Genomic DNA, 19,088 nt, shown 5'->3' with positions numbered 1-19,088 from the left:
CTTGAGTCCTCGACGCGTCCGTCGCGGGTTCAATTCCCGGACCCGGCGACATTTGCCACATGTCTTCCCCCCCCCCTTTTCCTGTCAGCCTACTTTCATATAAGGGACACTAGAGCCCACAAAAGACCCCCTGGAGGGGTAAAAACAACAACCTATGTCTTGAATTTGAAAAAAAATAAATTATTTATCACTAAAGAAGTCAGTGAATGCACATATGAAACTGGTGGGTTCGGTAGCTCAAAAAAGGTTAAGAACCACTGCTCTAAAGGCTGTTTACACATCAGAGTGTAAACGATTGTTAAGAGTTAAATATCAGCAGGTGTCAGTCAAAATCTGGTTGTAATTACAGTTTAGTGACCGTAGACCACAGTCAGGATCATATTAAGGCTCATTATTACTTACAATTCCAGTAGGAAGTTTATGGGCACTCATTATGAACATTAATAGAATTTATGGGGGGGTTTTTTTAGGGCTGTGCTTGTTTTTCAGGGCGATTGAAAAACAAAAGAACTGCAAAAATAATTGTTTTAATTGACTGTGGCTTTTCCAAAAATCCAGATAAGTACAAAATTCTCCATACAGGCTCAAAAATATACATACACCAACTTCTCATCAGGTCAACAAGTAGAGGGTTTAAAGAAAGCAGATAAAATTGGGGATTCAACCCCGAACAAACATCAAACTTCTGGAATTATTTCAACCTTACGTTATAATCCATGCTTAAAAGCTGGATCGGTACCAGGAAAGCAAGCAGTTAAAATGAGCATGCATCCATTTTGGGATCAAATATCCCAGCAGAATTATATCAGGAGCTTGTTGATGCTACAGAAAGCATATCGTTTCTCTCAATGAAAGATTATTATGCACATCTGCCAATATATTTGAGCCTGTATGTGTAATTATGTAAATTAGAGGAAACCCACAATCAAGTCAAACTTGTGGATGTAATTTTTGTTTTTAAAACTTCGTTCAGCCGGTAGAAAAGAAACCCAACGTTAGTGTGGCATTAGTGCTGACACTTGGTGATCCAAGGACTTTTTATCCCTGTGTTGTAAACGTCAGCATGAAGTGGTACCTTGAATATTTGTGATAATAATAACTCGGTTTCGGGTGGGGAATCAGAATAAGCAGCAGATTTAAGGTATTTCAGTCAAACCTTATAAAACCTGTAAAGTGAAGAGAGAAAATCCTCTAGTTTTAATTCACTAAAACGAGAAACTTTCTCATCTGATGAAGATTGTGCTATTATTTCTCTGCTTTCATCGCCTCTACTGCTGATGTCATGAAAGTGTTTTGTTTTTTTTAGTTTCTCATGTTAACATTTAACAATTAGCCTCACACCTTCACCAACTTACATCAACATTTCATTTCTCTGGTTCGTTAGACCCTCCAGTTTAATCTCTATGATGCACTTTGGTCAATGATAAAATTACTGTTTCGATAGAATTGAATTTTATGTCTAAGCTGTTTAGACTCCAGAATGGGGATTTAGGAGTATCAACCGCACAAGCTGCTCTTATAAAACAAGCCAGATGTGACTAAAGCCCCTGTCCCCCGTGAAAATGTGAATGATCCGATGCTTCCGAGATAAAAAAATCAAACTGAAACGAGTTTTTCCTTATTAGTACCAAACTTGCTTCGGGTTCTCTGTCGGTCGCTTGCTGCTGCAGGGCGACGAGGCAGAACCAGGAGACGGCAGCTCTCCCATCAACGCACCGTCAGTCCGTCGGCGGAGGGGCTTCACTTCCCTCCGGGGTCCCTCCATCCTCCGAAGGTCTTCTCCAGGTAGAGGGCCACAGCCAGGGTTAGGTGGTCCTGCAGCTTCCCGGCCACGACCTGCACGCCCAGAGGAAGACCCTCCTCACCAAGCCCCAGAGGACACTGGGTAACCGGCAGCCCGAGGATGTTCAGGATACCTGGAGATGGACAGTCAGACATAACGATGAATGGGTTACGTGTTTTAAATGGAAAAAAAGTGGCCAGATCCTTACAGAGTTTTGCTGATGACATTAACAGCTTTGAACTTCACCCAAACTTTAAGCATGCAAAGCTCGTTGCAACATTTACCTATCAGGAAGTGACCTGCAGCTGTAAACTGTGACTTTATTGTCTTTGTGTAGAAAGGAGTGGCCAATGTTTATAGGAATATCTGGATCTGATTGGCTGCTAATTACTACTGAGCATTGTGCAAGTATTCAATAGTTTGCACCAGCACTCAAACCTTAGAATTCAGTAAGAAGTTCTTGGATGCAGTTTTTTTTACGAGAAGTGGAATGGTGTTAAAAAATTCATGAGGAGCACAAAAATAAGTGATTTTCTTACAAAAACTATTGTTGTAAAAACAGCATTGAAGTAAGAATACAGAAATTTATGTTTTTCAAGCAAATTTTAAAATTATATTGTATTTGACTCAGTTGTACCATTTAATCAAACGACTGTCGTCCTTTTTTTTTGATAAAATGAGTTACAACTTTGAGACATAGACTCCACTATTGTGAATTCCTGTCACAATAAGCAATTAATCGCATGATAAATTAACACGAGCTTGATTATTTCCATTCACATAGTATTTCTTGAAGGGCAATTTTGTGTACAGAGACATAATCCATTTTATTTATGGTTTTGTTTGTAAGTGGGGGGCTTTTTCTGTTTTATTTATTGGTTTTGGTTGTTGTGAACTATTTTAGATATTTAAAAAATATTCCAGTTACAGTGTTAATTGCTCTCTAAAAAATTAACATTCATTGGTCGCATTATTATGCCATTATCAATGCATTACTTGAAAATGGAATCGAAATTACCATTTATCACAATAATTACTGGGACAATTTATTGTCCAGCAAAATTTGTTATTGTGACGAACCTAATTCCACATATGTGTTAAATGACCCAATAATAACATTACAGTATCTCCTGCTAAGCTCTGCAGAGGCTCAGTCTGCACTGATGAAGATTCACTCAGTACCATTTGCTGCTGGGGACATTCTGCCCAACTTTCTGATTAATACAGACGATAATCATTTCTTTCTAAATTAAACTTCTAAGCTCTTCACTGTCATTTGATCCTTAAAAACAAGAAGAATAAAGCATCTGAGCAAAAGTAATGTGTTCTATCCTGACCGGCTGAACTTTACACCCTTAATCCCAACACACACACTCAATACACGGCAGCTGTACATTAAGCCTGACACATACTTTGAAAAGACAACAAGACATTTCCTCACATTTAGACCCCAGGTGACGTGTATTTAAGATAACACAGAGACAGCAGCGTTAGCTTTATCTGCTACAACCAAACCTTAAATCGGCACTGGTCGATTCTGAGGGATCGCCTTGATCACCAACCTGTGTAGGTGAAGTCAAAGGGTCTGAAGAGCGGGTGGTGGTGCTTGGGTGCCACTCGGGGGTGAGGCGGGTAAAGCAACACCCCGTCGGTGCCCAGCAGCTCTTCCATCTTCTTCTGCAGCGCCTCCTTCTGCTGGATGATGAAAGGCGATGGCTTGGACAGGTGGGTCTTCTCGAAGAGGGCCAGGACTATAACCGATTGCACAATGCACACATTTCTCATGAGCTTTGATAACAGCGATGTGAATGAGTGCCAGGGCTTCTATCTGTCCTCTTCTTACAGATAGCAGGCATGGTGTGCTCGGATTTTCCCACCATCCGTTTCAGCAGCTCCCAGAACGCCCACGCCGGTCGACCCGGCTCCCCCATCAGCTCCGCAAAGGCCAGAGGAGGCTGGAGGAGGAAAACATTTGCTCGTGTTTTCAAAATCATAGCGGAGATTTGCTTTTATATTTCCTTAGCTCTTGAGTTCTACAAAACCCTCGTTGAAAACAATACGTTTCACAATAAACAACTGCTTTCTTTTAAATATCACTGGGTTTCTCTGCTGGAATAAAATAATACTTTTTCTTTATTTTTAATACCCAGAGCAATAATTGAATCCCTCAAAATCCCATGTAGATTTTAATGTTGCTCTTAAAACACACACTTTAAACTCACAAAGGGAACCAATAAGATGCCGCCTTATGTGCTGCAAACAGCGAAGTTGTAAATGAGTTAAAGTATGGACTTAACAATAACTTATCAGATTATCAGATGGACTGTGAACTCCACAGAGAAGGAAAATCTGTTTGGATAGTGAAGACTCAACTCCGTTCAGTTGCATTAAATAAGTTAAACTGAAACGGCAGGATGAGATTCGGTTGAAGCGGTGATTGGTGTAGGACGTTTGGTCGACGCGGCGATGTTGAAAGGAGTCAAGGTTCAGCTGTGGTATGCAGTCTGCCGGCAGCTAAACAGATTAGCTACATTTCTGGGCTGCAGACTACAATAGGTGCTGGGGCTAAATCCTTCAGCTTTCATACGCTCTGAAACATAAACCTTCATATGATATTTGTGACAAATTCATACACGGGCAGCTGAACATCCTCATGGTGGACTCAGTTCTAAAGTTAAAAACAGTTTTAGGTAAACAGGGATGCTACTCGTTGTTCATCTCCACATCCAGTACTCTCCATTTACAAAGATGGATGGACGAAAAAGTTGGAAAATACATTTTCATATTCTATTTCCTTTTCTTTTGCTCCATCTCTTAAAACTCTACTGCCGCTGAAAGTTTCTCTATATTTACATAAAAACTTTTTCCTTCTCTCTATCCGCAAAGTATTTATGTGTCCTTATGTTTATTTCTCTTTCATACTGACAAGTTCAATCTGTATCTATACATTAGTTTAAATAAGCCAAACATTTCTATGACTTGCTTCTCTTCACTGTAAACATGAACAACTGAAGGATTGATCCGGCTCACAGCGCAGTGCAGAACGTTCCTTACCGATTCACTAACTCAGAAACCAGTTCAGGAAAAAGTACGCTTGTATTAAGCTGGACAAAAGAACTTGAACGAAGACCTCAACAACTAAAAGTCAGATTAAAAAAATAAGAAATTGTCTTTAACTATAACTATCAAAACAGGCACTGAAGCATGTGATAGGTCATTTTTTTGGGTTACTGTAAAATTCACAACCGTTTATCCTTCTTTAAATTCAGTGTTTAAGTGTTTAGTGAAGCTTAAAAAGCAATTAAATCCTACAAATCCATTTTACAAGCTTGTTTTAAAGAGTCCCACTTAGCAGAAATATTTTAAAGTGATTTCCATGCGATCAGAGCAGCTGGGAGTGTTTGGTGAGTTTATTTTAGGACTTCTGCTCCATCAGATGTTCATACCTTGCCTTCTTCATCAGGCAGACCCATGTATGTGTCCCAGATCTGGAAGCCGTAGCGCAGCTCAGGAAAGCACACCTCCTGCACTTTGACCCCGAGGTCAGCCTCCAGACGCTTCACCACCTGCAGACCGTCACATCTAGAAATCAGAGAGAAACTTCTCCGGCTTTTGGTGTGTGTGCTGCTTATCTGTAGGTGTTTTATTTTGTTTTTTTGTCTTTGCGCACAACCTTCTCCTGAGCGTCCAGCAGCTCCTTGCTGACGGGGTACGTGTAGAGTGAGCCGCCGTCGTGAGGGATGGAGAAGAACCGCAGCTTCTTCAGGTCCACATCTGCGTTTAAGGACAGCCTGATCGGACACATGCAAGCTGATTAGAGCGGTGATAAAAACAAAACAAAAAAAGAAAACCACTGATTGAGTAACACCTCAAGGATCCGGGAGCGTCTGCTTGTTAGCTCCGGAGCTAAACTAAGTTGAGCTGAGTCACTGTAAAAAGAGTGACTCTCGCTTTTTTTTATGTGAAAGAATAGAGTGCATGGCAAACGTTTTCACACCTTTTGTCACATTTATGCAAACATCGAAATTTATTTTGTTGGGGTTTCATATAATAGACCAATAAGCCTGTCAGAATAATCAATCAATTGCATGATAAATCAAAATGGCAATTTTGTTTATAAGACTTGGTCACGCCCCCCCAAACACCGAAACCCATCTATTAAAAAAATATAAAAACTTGTGATTGTAACATGACAAAATCACAGAAACAAGTTCAGAGGGTGTTGATACTTTTGCAAGACACTGTGTGACTAAAACATTCAGCTCTGGAAAAAAAAAAACAAGAGCCGACTGAACTGAACCCCACTGAAAAGCTTGTGGTTATTCCACCAAATATTGATTTCTGAACACTTCCTGAGTGAAAACATTAGTTTTGTTGTTTCTAAAGGTGCATGAACTTGTTTTCTTTGCATTATTTGAGCTCTGAAAGCACTGCATCTGTTTCGTTATTTTGAAATAACAACACATTAGTTTTTGCTTGAAACTTCCAAGACATGTTGTCAGCAGTTCATAGAATAAAAGAACAATGTGCACTTTACCCAAACATGAACCTATAAAAAGTAAAATCAGAGAAACTGATCAAATAAAGTGGTCTCTTAATTTTTTCCAGAGCTGTATCAAACATTAAGAGCGGTTCTTTTTTCCTCTCCAGCTCTAAGTGTTGCAGGTCTTCCTACCTTATCTAATCAGTGGAAAAACAGAAAGATAAACGAGTTTAACTCCAGCAGCAGTTTGCACAACATTTGCAGAGATAATGAACAGAAACATCCAAGGCAGAGGCAGCTGTGTGTGGGGTTTGTATAAGGAAAGCTGATACCTGTAATAATTATCCAAATGCATTAACTTCTGACTGCAATAATTTGAATATACACACAGTAATAAAATGTTATAATTTATACCCTGTGAGGACACATCCCCACACTGTGATTAGGGTCACATCCTGACTCACAGTTGAATTTAGCCCAACATAATTCTTCCTATGTGACGTTACAGGCAGCAGTAAATGAAGAAATGTCGTCCTAATACTCATTTATGTTTCACACTAACACACACACAGGTTAAAAGAAAAAAAAAAAATAGAGTTAAGTGATGTTGCAGATGTCTTACTTGTGAGCGTTGGGTCCTGCCATGATCTTGAGCAAGGGCAGCAGGTCTTCAGCGTAGCGGCACATGGGCCCAGAGCTGAGGTACTCGTGCTGTGTGCCAGAGGTGGGAGGGTACTGGTTCTCACAGGACACCACACCTGAAACACACCACCAACAACTCTGAGCTCCCCCAGAAGCACACACCGTTTCACCCTTTTCAGGCCTAAAGATTTCCTGCCTTTGCAGAAAAATCAGAAAAATTAGGGGTCCAGGTTTTACGGTAGAGGAACTTCGAAACGATTGTGCAAACAACTGAGTCTATTTCAAAGAAGGAACCACACTGACTGAGCTGGTAGCTCCACCTCCTGATAACTCTAAGCTTTTTCTTTGTTGAAACAATGTTTTTGTAGTTAAAATTGTGTCTTTATTCTGCTAATATTATGACTATATTCTTGTAATTAAACAACAATTATCGTAGCCTGGCCGTAATAACTCAATTATACAACTCATAGAAGGGATGACTGAAACAAAAGTCACTTTTTGAAAATATTTTCAATCACTTGTATTTTTTATTTTAGAAAAGTAAGAAAAAAATCTATTAAAATCAGATTTTTTTTATTTTTTTATTATTGCATTATATCCAAAGATAGATGAGTCCACAGATGAAAAGTAAAACAGTTTTTTAGCAAAACGTACTAAAAAACTGCACCGGTCAATTCCAATACATCTTTGAGCGACACAGTCGCTAATTCAGGTGATAAATCCCAACAGGTTTGAGTCTTTTTAACACACATTCTTATTTGGAAATCCAAATAAAGGGAGGATTTAGGAATATAAAATGCATCAGGCAGCTTCTTTTACCTGGAGTGGTTTTGTGGCCGAATACACCATTGAAGAAACAAGGGATGCGGATGCTGCCGCCGATGTCTGAGCCCACGCCGATGACCGCTCCTGCTGCTCCCAGAATGCTGCCCTCCCCTCCTGAGGACACAAAGACAGAGGACGCTCCACATGTGATGAAATCATTCCTGGGAGCAGAGGAAGTGGCGACCTGACGACAGGATGAAACGAGCTTCTCTTTTAAGGACCTGAGCTCCCTCCCGCTATCCTCTCCAGGTCGTACGGGTTGCACGTCATCCCGTACAGGTGGTTGTGGGACTCCAGCCACATGCACAGCTCGCTGGTGTTGGTGACGCCCAGAGGGACGGCGCCGGCTCTCTTTAGCAGCGCCACAGGGGGAGCGTCGACGGAGGCAACGACCCCCCGTCTGGATACCAACCCTGTGGATAAGGGCATGCCTGTGGGAGGGAACAAAAAGCAAACAAAAAAAACACTGCCTGGTTGGTCAGAAGCAGCTGAATCATGTCGCAGGAATGTGGGTGTGGATGTTAAGCGGAGAATTTACCCTGCAGGGAGTAGGACTCCTTGACGGACAGTGGGACGCCCAGAAGAGGAAGTCTGTCCTCCAGAACGTCTTCTCCTCCCGTCTCCTCCTCTATGAGCTTATCAACCTGGGCCGCCTCCTGGAGGGCAGCCGCGAACCTGAAGGGAAACAAGCTAATGTCTTCATGTGATTCATGTTAAGGTGGTAAGTTTGGCTTTATTGATTATACATGGAACCTTTTGACTGACAAGAATTTCAATGTATAATTGTTGAAATTTAGTGAGCGGCCAGCGTAAAAATACTGTACACGAGTTTGTTTTAAACCAATAGAAATCTGAAAAGTGTGGCCTGAATTTGTACCCAGCTCCTTTTCTAGTCCAATATGTAAATAATGTCCCTCTACAGGCAAAATACACAACCCCTTGAACACACCATCCCCATGGTGAAACATGGTGGTGGCGGCATCATACTGTGTTGATGTTTTCCCTCAAAAGGGAGCGAATGAGCTGCTCAGAGTTGATGGAGATAATTACATTAATATCCTACATAGGTTTGCAGGTGTAATGTGACAAAAATGTTTGAAATAAATGCGCAGCACCATTAATTAAATGACAAAACGAAAGTTATTTAACTGGAAAAGACACAGAGAGTCACAACTATCGTTTAGCATTCGTCATGCAAATGTTTTTATAAGAATTTTGATTTTCATGTTCTCCATAAATTTCCATTAATGATGTTCAATAAAAATAAAAAAAACTGACAGCATCAGGGTTTCCCTCAGTGCATTATGAGCCTATTACTTGTGCCCCCACCAGGCTAAGCATTACTTATTTATTGAAGTCTTTTTAAAATGTTTGCATGTTTTAAGACTTTATAGATGGTGTTCAGGTGTCAATCTTCACATGAATATCAGGTGATGTTTTCAAATTTCCTGTCAACTTTAAAACAATTTTAACTCAGAAACATGACAGGTGATGTATATGACCGCCCTAACACCCAACCGCCGGGCTTTGCAACTTTTCTGGGGGAAACCTTGCAGCATCATCAGAAACGTTATTCTTACCATCTTCTCCACTGCTTGTTTAAAAAGAGAACATCACCAAATATCAGTAAATTCAAAAATAATTATTAAATGTGTGCATGTTAGTGATATAAATCACACTTCTTTAAGTCAGAGTTTTAAATAGAAATGTTATGAACAGTATTTGTGTTTTTGGTACTATGAATGCAGTGCCATACAGTCACATAGAGACCTAAAGGAGAAGAAATAAGTCGTTTTTATCATCACTTTTTTATTGTTATCACAATAGCACCACAAAATATCACGATAAGATCCCAGGCTCATATCGCTCAGCTATAGCCACAATATTCAGTCTAACATCAGGAGTGCACATAACAACAAAGTGTTTGATAATGTGCTTCTTTCTCACCTGTCTTTTACAACAGCATTCACAAAAGGGTTAACTTCCTGGATCCTGTCGATGTAAGCCTGCACCACCTCCACACTGGATACCTGCAGATACACAACATTTAGACCATTGAAGAGTTTGTGTGAAGTCAAGGACACATAAGGAACAGGACATGGATGGAAGTAAAGAGAAAAAAAAAAGTTCTGAGTTTTTAAATCATATTTTTAAAACAGTTCAGTGTTGCAGTTTGAGCTACAAATATTTAGGTTATAAACATGTAACCCTCTAACGTCTGGGTAATATTCCCTTGTAGAAGCCTAAATTCAGTTTTTGTTCATTCAGACTTTAGGTTAAGCTATGTTCATATTTCTTATTATAATTTGTTTATTTGGATAAAAATGATAACTAGTTAAGTCTATTGCATAGTAATTTACTATATTTGACTACACTTGCGTCTTGAAAATTTGCATATCTAATTGGAATTAAGGATTTTAGGGTGTGGCTAGCCAGAGTCAGTTGAGCAGCTGGAGTGGAGCCACACAGTTTTTTGACCTCACTCTCTCTTTCCTTTTAAATTGTCGTTTCTCTTTATTTTTCGTGGAAATGTAACCTTTGTACCGTTTTTATTATTATTTCTGAAGTAAACCATTAAACTATATTAAGAGGATCCAGTCCTTTTTTTTTTGTTTTGTCGTTTTCGTCATCAAGTGGACCGAATGGGAAAGACGGAGAGCGTCAAGCTTATGGCTTCATTATTTAGGAATTTACATCCCTGTTTCCCCGTTTTGATGACCTACAACCAGTATTACCTGGCCTCTGGGTGTAAAAATGACCTGTAGTTTACAAACAACAGAAAGCAACACCTCAATGCTCTTTGTCATTGAAGACAAACTAATCCTATTTCTCTTGTGACTCAACAGAATCGTTGAATTACACAGGAGTCTGTTTCTACTGAGCAAACAGTAGCAGAGGTGTGTTGTTATTCAACAGGTGCTGTGGTGTCACCTCAACTACTTCGCCTGTTCAAGTCGCAGCACTGCCGCTTTAATTGCAGTAAAACGTTACGGTTCTATAACCGTTGAGCTCATTCCCGAGGTAATAAAGAAAGATAAATATAAATGAGGCCAGGTTGATGCTAGCTTTGCAACATTTCTGTAAAGACGGAGGGATAAATAAACTGATGTCCGGCCTGGCTAAGCTGGGCGCACACCTCTTTCCTCCGGATCTTCTTGGCGAGCTGCGTCGCTGACTGGAGCAGCAGCGGGTTGCTGACGGGCGGCAACTTCCTCGCGGAGGCAGCGGGGCTGGAGAGGAGCTGGAAAATCACGAAGAAGAAGGACGTGACAGCCCTGAAGAGCCACGCCTGAGCCTTTTCCAGGCGGCTCAGAGCCATGTTTCCACGGCGAGTTGGAGGACGGAAGGTCAACGGCTGTTCGACCGCGGTGAGCCGCTCCTGATGTAGAGTACCTGTTTGTTCCTGCTGGTCAAGATGGCGCAGCTTAGAGAGGTTAGAGGAACGAACCGGATGTAGGGGGGAAGATTTCAAAATAAGATCAAAATGAGTCGTTTTCGTTACTGTTAAACCAGTATATATATATATATATATATATATATATATATATATATATATATATATATATATATATATATATATATATATATATATATATATATATATATATAAAATAAATATAAAATATTTATTTTTATTATTTTTTTTTTGTATAAAAATTTTTATAGTTATGAGTTGAAATTTTCTGGCTTTAATCAACAGACATGTTAATTCAAATGAAAACATATTACTGTAAGTGAAGGAGAGCTGTAAAATACCGTAAAAAAGGTGGTTACAGTCAACGAATGAAGACGATCGTATTTTGAAAATCCATTCCGGAATATGTGTAGCATACAAGTGGTTTTCCTTACCTGAACCTCAATCACAAACAAATGTAAAAGTTCAAATGAAAACGCTTTTGCTTTTTTGTTATTTGGTATTTCAATTTAATACAGCTGTATGTTGGTGTATTAGATTTTCTTTAACAAATAATTGCTTATATTTTTTTTGTATCAGACAATATAAATGCCACGCTTGATTAAAATTGTGTTTTGTTTTCACAAAGGCACAATAGTGGTAATAAAACAATATAACCATATAAATAATCACTACTGAAAAACAGCAAAAGTCTTAGCATATTCATTTAACAGCAAAATCATTATTTTCTTTCTGACAAGCCCTGTATTTATTGACCTACATACGCAATTCTAATATGCTTAATTTAATCTTGAGAAGATTAAAATATCTTCTCAATTAAAGTGCAATTGTGCATTTTTGTAAAAATCCAGTAGGACCTACTTTTTTAAAAGTGAAGTTTAATTTGTGCACTATGAGTATTCATCCCTTTACTTTCTGCAAATGCACATGCGCGTTTGAAGTGATCAATAAGTCGATCAGCAGCGCCTTTATGATCCGATGTAACATTAAATTAAAGCACCTGGCTGCCGAAACAGAGCGATTAAAATGAGCAGAGTGAGGTTATATCGTTGTGAAGTGAAATGTTGTGTCAGTGACTTTTACCTGTCCGCATGTCTCAAGGAAATGGCTTTGTGGTGCAGTAGCTATGCGTGACCGCTAGAGGGGAGCACTGCAGAGAAAACTTCAACCACTTTGGGCTCTGGAATGAAAACTACCGAGACAAAGAAGAACCGCTGCATTGCAGGTTGGTTTTAGTGGAGAATCCATACTGTGTTTTGTTTTCGGACAGACCTGCTGATTCTGCTCATTTTACCTCAACACGCTTCTTTTTTTTTTTTCTTTTGCTTTGTGAGTCACATTTACCAAAATAAAAGCCTCTGGGGGAAATCATGGGAGGGTCACACCTTAAATCTGTTCCTCTGTCCAGTACGATAAGAAAATAATTTATTTTTCTGTTACTAACGGAAACCGCCTCAATACTAGATTTTGCTTTCAATAGATTTAGGTAATTTAAGAATAAATCTTAAACGTACGTAATTTAATTTCATTTAATTTCACTTCAATTAAACATTATGTTTAACTTTATGCTGACTGCTCACTAAGTTATAAATATCTGACCCTATTTCTTGTAATAGAGTAACACTTTTTGGCGACTTTATGTGCATCAAAATATTTTAGTAATTTTTTTTGTTCCTTCAATTATTGTGGTTCCAGCAGTGAGAAGAGGGTGTGTACACAAAGAACATCCTCTCTCTTTTTTTGCTTGATTGTGTGAATAATAGAAGACTGCAATCATTTCAGTTGAGTTTTTTATTGATGCTCATTTCTCTGAATGAACTTCATTTCGATGGTAGTTTGGAAATGACGCCTCAGAAGCAGATGTTAGAAATGACTCTTTCAGCGCTTTATTGCGTTAAAAACCACACTTTAATCTACTTTTGTCTGATTTTTATTCAGCACAATATTGAATTTTATTCAACAACGTGTTGACAGGACAGGCATTTGTTGTGCACTTCACAAATTTGACCCTTAAGGAACAGCAGAAATATTGTTAGAATTTTGAAAGAAGGACAAAACAATTCTTGTCTGCAGGTTTCCACATATCAGACAGATAGGATGAAAGCAAGTTTATTCTTTTTGTCCTACATGCAGAGTGCTGCATGTGGCAGTAAAGTAACAAGCGCACCTCACCCTGAACACACCATCCGTATGGTGAAACATGGTGGCGGCAGCATCATGGTGTTGGAATGCATTTCTTCAGGATGGACAGGAATCTGGTCAGAGCTAGCGAGAAGAGAAAGCTACAAAACTGTATGAAGACTGTTAGCGAACTCAAAAGAAGTACAATTAAATTGATTACATGAAACAATATTTTGTAAAGTTTAAAAAGAAGAACGGGAACGTTTTAAAGTCTCTAAATGTGTTAAGCTGATGGACATTCCCCCCAAAAAACTGGTGCTAAGGAGTGTTGACTCAGCATAGCTAAAAACAAATGCAAACCACGTTTTTTATTTCTTGAACATTTAGAAAAACTTGCAATTTTCCTTCCATTTCGCAATTACTTGTTTGCCACAAAAGCATGTTAAAGTACATTGGTTGTATTGTGCGAGAAAGTGGGAACAAGTTAAAGTGGCGTAGATACTTTTGCAAGACTGTAAATATGAGGCACGCTTCAAGAGCTGCAACCTCTCACACACAGACCTACAACCGTTCTGTCCCATTAATGCATCCCTGAGAGGCTTTACTTGGGCAAATAAACGACAAGGAAAATCAAGTGTTGCTGAGAGAACCAAAAGATAAATGCTCTGTCACAGGGGAACGCCCCAGTCTTTAACAAAAAAAAAACACAACATATCCCTGCCAAGTGAAGAAAAACAGTCTGATCACCTGTAAGGCGAAACCTGAGGCTCGCACGTCTGCCGAGCGTGTTGAGACAAGAGGGGAAAATGGAGGAAACACTCAATCTGCAGGGTTTATGTCCTGGAGCTGCAATAGAAAACGCTGCTGTACTCCAACTCCTTCTAGTTTCAGGCCGTGCTGCGTTTGCACGGAGTGCTGCATGCACTCCTGCATGAATCATTGAAAGCTTTATGAATGCGTGCCCTCAGGTTAGAATGATACAGGATCAGTGAACAACAGCAGAATGACTTCAGGCACTTTTGTATTGATTTCTGCCTTGCTGTCTGTCTGCTGATGGACACTGTACACCCAATGTTGTGACGCTTTGACGTCTGCAGCACAAACAGCAGTGTTTGAAATGTCACAGCACAAATAATAACACGGCTGATGATTTTTCTATCACCTTACGTGCAGCAATAACCGCACATTTAATTTTCCTAATGAGTTCAACATCCAAACCCCGTCTGCCTCCAACTTCCCTCTGAGTGGGCCGTAATTTAGTTTTACTGTTTGTTTGGAGCTTAAATTTCCCTTTCATCCACTTTACAGCATCTTTAGTCTTCCCCCAGAGACCCAAGCAGTCTGACTTGTGGGTCTCCTGGGGGAGGAAAGTCATTCAGGATCCTCAGATTCTTCAAAGGAGTGTCTTCAAATATCCTAAAATATAGATTTAAGGCGTTATGATACTTCTGAGTTTAAAGGTTAATGTAGCTGTCTTTAACCCAATGCTAAATTGAATTAACAGACATAATTGTAAAGGAAGTTGCCTTTTTTTTTTTTGCAACTTAACTAATATTATATTATTTATTATAGAGCAGATTACCAGAGACAACCATGAATTTAGTTTTTCCTTCATTTCTTTAAATGTAGTATTTGAAAGAAACAAACACAACAGCTTCAGCGAGAAGGTTTAGCAGACAACAAAAAATAATTAAGTATATAGACGTGCCGTATTTATGGTGAGTCAGTTGGGTTTGTTTGTTTTTTTTTTTTTTTAAAGTCATAATGACAATAAAAACAACCAAAATGATCGTGATCTAAGGTTTTTATAACATACAGTTTTGGTCTGCACTCACAGCAGCAAGTTGCTATCATCTGCGATCTGTTTGCTTTTAATTGATGCGTTTCTAAAAAGTCTGTGAGTTTGTGAGACTTTTCCTTTTGGTTCTGGCTGATGAATGTTGCTGGATTCAGAGGGGTGGAGAAAGCGGAATGATTATCAAATTGCAGTTTTATGTAATAATAGACATCCAAGTGATTGGAATTGCCCGTCAGCAGTGTTCAAACTCCATTTGAGAAGTGGAAAGTGATGGTTTCTGTTTGAAACCGACCAGAGTTCGCACCACAACTGACAGGAAAATTGTTTAAGATGCAAATAAAACCCGCAGAGTGCCACAGCCGAGCTATAACACTCTGTGGAAAACTGAAGGCGTGGCTCTTTTAAGATGCACGAGGACGAGACGCTGCCGGGAATGACTCGCCAAAAGACATCTGTTGCTATGACGATGCCGCAAAACAGCCATTTGCAGTGCGACAGACAGCACAGCACTCAAAACTAGACTCAAAAGTTTTAAGGCTGGCCTCAACCGTAAATGCTAAATTTGAGTCAGTATCTGATGATAAAAAAAAAAAAAAAAGTGAAATATTTCTACTGTGAAACATGGAGGTGGATCATTGATGGTTTGGGGGAGTATGAACATCAAAGGCTCTGACTACAAGATCAGCACTGATAGTAAAATAATGACGTCTTGATGTGGAACCACCCAAAAAACTACAGGAATTTCTTTGCCAGAACTGGTAGAAATCGGAGAAAATAAAATATCTAATCCACAAATACAACAAAAGACTTCGAGCTGATGTTGAGATGGTTCAGGAACTGAACTTGGTAAACTTTGACTGTCATTATGACGTTAAAAAGGTAAACATGATGTATTTATCACCCTTGACGATAAATGGCTTCACCAGAGCACTAACCAAGAGTGGAAGAAAAGTTTTTGTATCGTCGTTCATATTCTCTGAAAAATATAACAAAAACCTTTTTAAAGATTTTGCCTGTGAGCACATATGATAGACTAAACATTTTACTTCAGGACTAATATAAATAATAATGTTAATGTATATTAATATAATAATATTAATGTTTATCTTTTAAGAAACTACAGCCCAAAAACATGATGATAAATGTATTTATTTAATTGGATCAATTAGTTTAACTTTCTTCTTTTACTTATTTATTTTAGCTGATAAGTATTAAAAAAACATGTTTCTCTTGTTATTTTGTGTAATCTTTTATTTTTCTCACCTTTTGAAACACTTTAATATAAACGGCCACATGTGTATTCTCCACTTATTGCACATGTTCTTTCTTTGCCTACAGTCATTGCTTAATGAAAACGTTTGTCCTTACAGGTGACCCGTTTCTGTTTTCTGACCGCCAGATTTCATTGAGTTTCAGGAGGAAAGAGAGACTGAGGAGGGTTGAGGGCTGGAGGGGGTGCAGTGGCCCGTTTGGTGACCCTTGCAGCCCTCCTCCACTCCCCGTCGCCTTGTGCTTCAGGGACCTGTGTGCAGGCACATAATAACAGCTGCTGTGCTGCAAGAAGCCAATTATTACAACTCCCTGCCCCCCACCTGGCAGGCTGTAAGGCCGGGTGTGATCGTTAGGACCCCCAGTTGAGCTTTGATGGGGGTACCATCAGAGGAGGAGCTGGCTGCTGAGGTGAAAATTGGCCATTTCAGAAGGTCAGATCAGTGTTGCATGTTTTATTTACGCTCAGCGACTCCGACTTCACGGCAAAACCACCCCGAAAATATCTTAACGTAATCAGAAATGGGCACCGTCTTTCAAGAGTGGGCTATCGGCCTAGAAGAAGTGGGATTAATGTATCGGTAGGAGTGTTAATGTTGAGCAGAATGAAAGCAAAGCTTGTGTGTTTAATGTATTCCTCTTTTGGAGGTTGATCTCTCCCATGAGGACGACCTGAGTGGCTCAGGTGGAAGCAGCAGGACAGAGCTTATTGATCCTCCTGCTATAGAAAGACCTCCTCAGCTCTTCCAGCAGGGGGTCGCCGAGGCAGGAGCCAGAGCCTCATTTATCACCACAATTCACCCCGCTGAATAAAAATCCATTCCACATTAATTAGAGTCTTCTCTGCTGGATTTGTTTCCGTCTGCAAACAAACATTTTACCAGTTGAGTTAGCTGGTCGTCGCTTCCTTGGCCCACAAACCATGACGAACACAAATTATATATCGACCCCGGTCCTTGGTCGGTTTTATTGACAGGACTCCCAGTTCGTTTACCAGGATGTAGAAAGGCTTTTGTTGAGCGTCAAAGAAGGCGTAGCTGATTATTGAGAGGTAATGGTGGGTGGTGGAAAATTTACCCTGGAGGATCTGAACTCAAGCGGAGGAGATTAAAGGGACACGGCTCCGTTTAAAACATCTCCGCTCCATTAGATTTCTATTAAAGCAATCAGAGAAAGGAAAGGAAACGCCCCAAAGATAAACGTTAGCAAAGACCGAATGAAAACAGCAACTTGCAAACATATCAATGTCACAAACTGTAATGTATTTCACCGGAACTCCAGGCGACAGATCTAACCAAAAATGTGCATAATTGTGACGAGGAGGGAAATATGAAAAGGTCAGTCGGCCTTTGTAATCAGCTTGCCTGAGTCGATACTTTAGATAGGTCATGAATTTTTCAGATGCAAGATGTTTGGAGGTGTCTCTACCAGTTTTGTACATTTCGACACTGAAATTGTTCCCCAACGAAAGAAAAGACAAGTCCTTGAACAAATTCTCAATGGGATTTACGTCTGGACTTTTTTTTTTTTCTCCAAAGAGGTTTTGCGGCGCTAGTGGCTTATATTTTTTAGACAGTAGGCAGACAGGAAGGAGGGTGAGGAGAGAAGACATGCGGCAAAGGTCGTCGGGAGTCGAACCCGCGACGTCCGCGTCGAGGACTAAGGCCTCCAAACGTGGGGCGTGCTAAACCCCTGCGCCACCACAGCACACCCCATTACGTGTGGACTTTGACTAGGCAACTGTAACGCGTCACTATGCATTTTGTCAAAGCCGCTGCTTCAGCCTCCACCCAAGTGTTAAGATGTTTGCAGCTTCTAATAGATTTTGTTTTTCCATTTTTGCCATCAACTTTGACCAACTTCTCCTCTTTCGGCTGCAGAAAATCTTCCTCCCCTCAGCTGGATGCTGCCGCCGCCATGTTTGGTCGGGTTTCCATTACATATTTAGGCCGAAACACAAAACACCATTTTGTATTCAGGCCGAAAAGTTGAATTCTGGTTCCATTTGACCAGAGAGCTTTCTCAGTCCCAACCAAAGCTATTGAAGTTTGTGGTTAAAATGCAACAAAATATATTAAAACATCAAGAGTTATGAATGCTTTTTCAAAGCTTTGTTATGTTTTCTTCATTACAGTCATGCATGACAAAGCAGCACAGACAGGTCAGCCCAGGACTCCGCCATGCATGACTTCTTGCTCATAATCCTGCCAGAGAGACCCAGGTTGAACTCATAACACACACAACACGCCGCATGATGAATAAGTGATCGTCGCCTCTAAATAATAAATAGCAATGATTATTATCAGTCACCTCTGGTGGGTTTTTTCCCCCTCCTGTGGCTTCTGGACAGATCCAGTAAACATGATCACCCAGTGACCGACATGAACCTCGTCCTGGGAGTCGCACTCCTCCAGCCCGATGTGTCAAACACTCGCAATATTTATCTGGGAGGCGTTAGGTGGCGCCTCGTTGTTTAACTTTCTTTTCTTTGTGGCTCAGAGGCATCCATCACCTCCAAGTGGAAAGAACTGTATTTACAGAGAGCTGTGAACATAAATCTTCACGACTGAATGTGAACCATCCTCTCATTTCGGTTTTGTCTGCAGGTGTTTGTTGCCATTTGTTGTCAGTGTTCGCTTGGTTCTTTTCCGCTACAACTCCAGACACCAGCAGCTTCACTTCTGGTTCTGCTGGAGGTTTTTCCCCTGTTAAGAACAAGTGTTTCCTCTCCACTATCCCCCTGTGCTTCTCC

General features: G+C 40.1%; 1 protein-coding gene across 1 annotated transcript; it reads right to left on the bottom strand.

Moving 5' to 3' along the window:
* Positions 1-1,608: 1,608 nt before the first annotated feature.
* Positions 1,609-11,170, bottom strand: faah2 (fatty acid amide hydrolase 2). Its single transcript, XM_005807229.3, has 11 exons — positions 10,870-11,170; positions 9,681-9,763; positions 8,272-8,408; positions 7,955-8,164; positions 7,728-7,847; positions 6,889-7,024; positions 5,457-5,574; positions 5,230-5,349; positions 3,627-3,738; positions 3,346-3,534; positions 1,609-1,916 (listed from the first exon to the last, which is right to left on the bottom strand). Exons 1-11 carry the CDS (start codon positions 11,050-11,052, stop codon positions 1,741-1,743), a joined length of 1,584 nt encoding a protein of 527 aa, XP_005807286.1. The 5' UTR covers positions 11,053-11,170; the 3' UTR covers positions 1,609-1,740.
* Positions 11,171-19,088: the final 7,918 nt, after the last annotated feature.

This window comes from Xiphophorus maculatus, chromosome 14, assembly GCF_002775205.1.
Source record: "Xiphophorus maculatus strain JP 163 A chromosome 14, X_maculatus-5.0-male, whole genome shotgun sequence".
NCBI lineage: Eukaryota > Metazoa > Chordata > Actinopteri > Cyprinodontiformes > Poeciliidae > Xiphophorus > Xiphophorus maculatus.
This window is presented reverse-complemented; position numbering and strand designations above follow the sequence as displayed.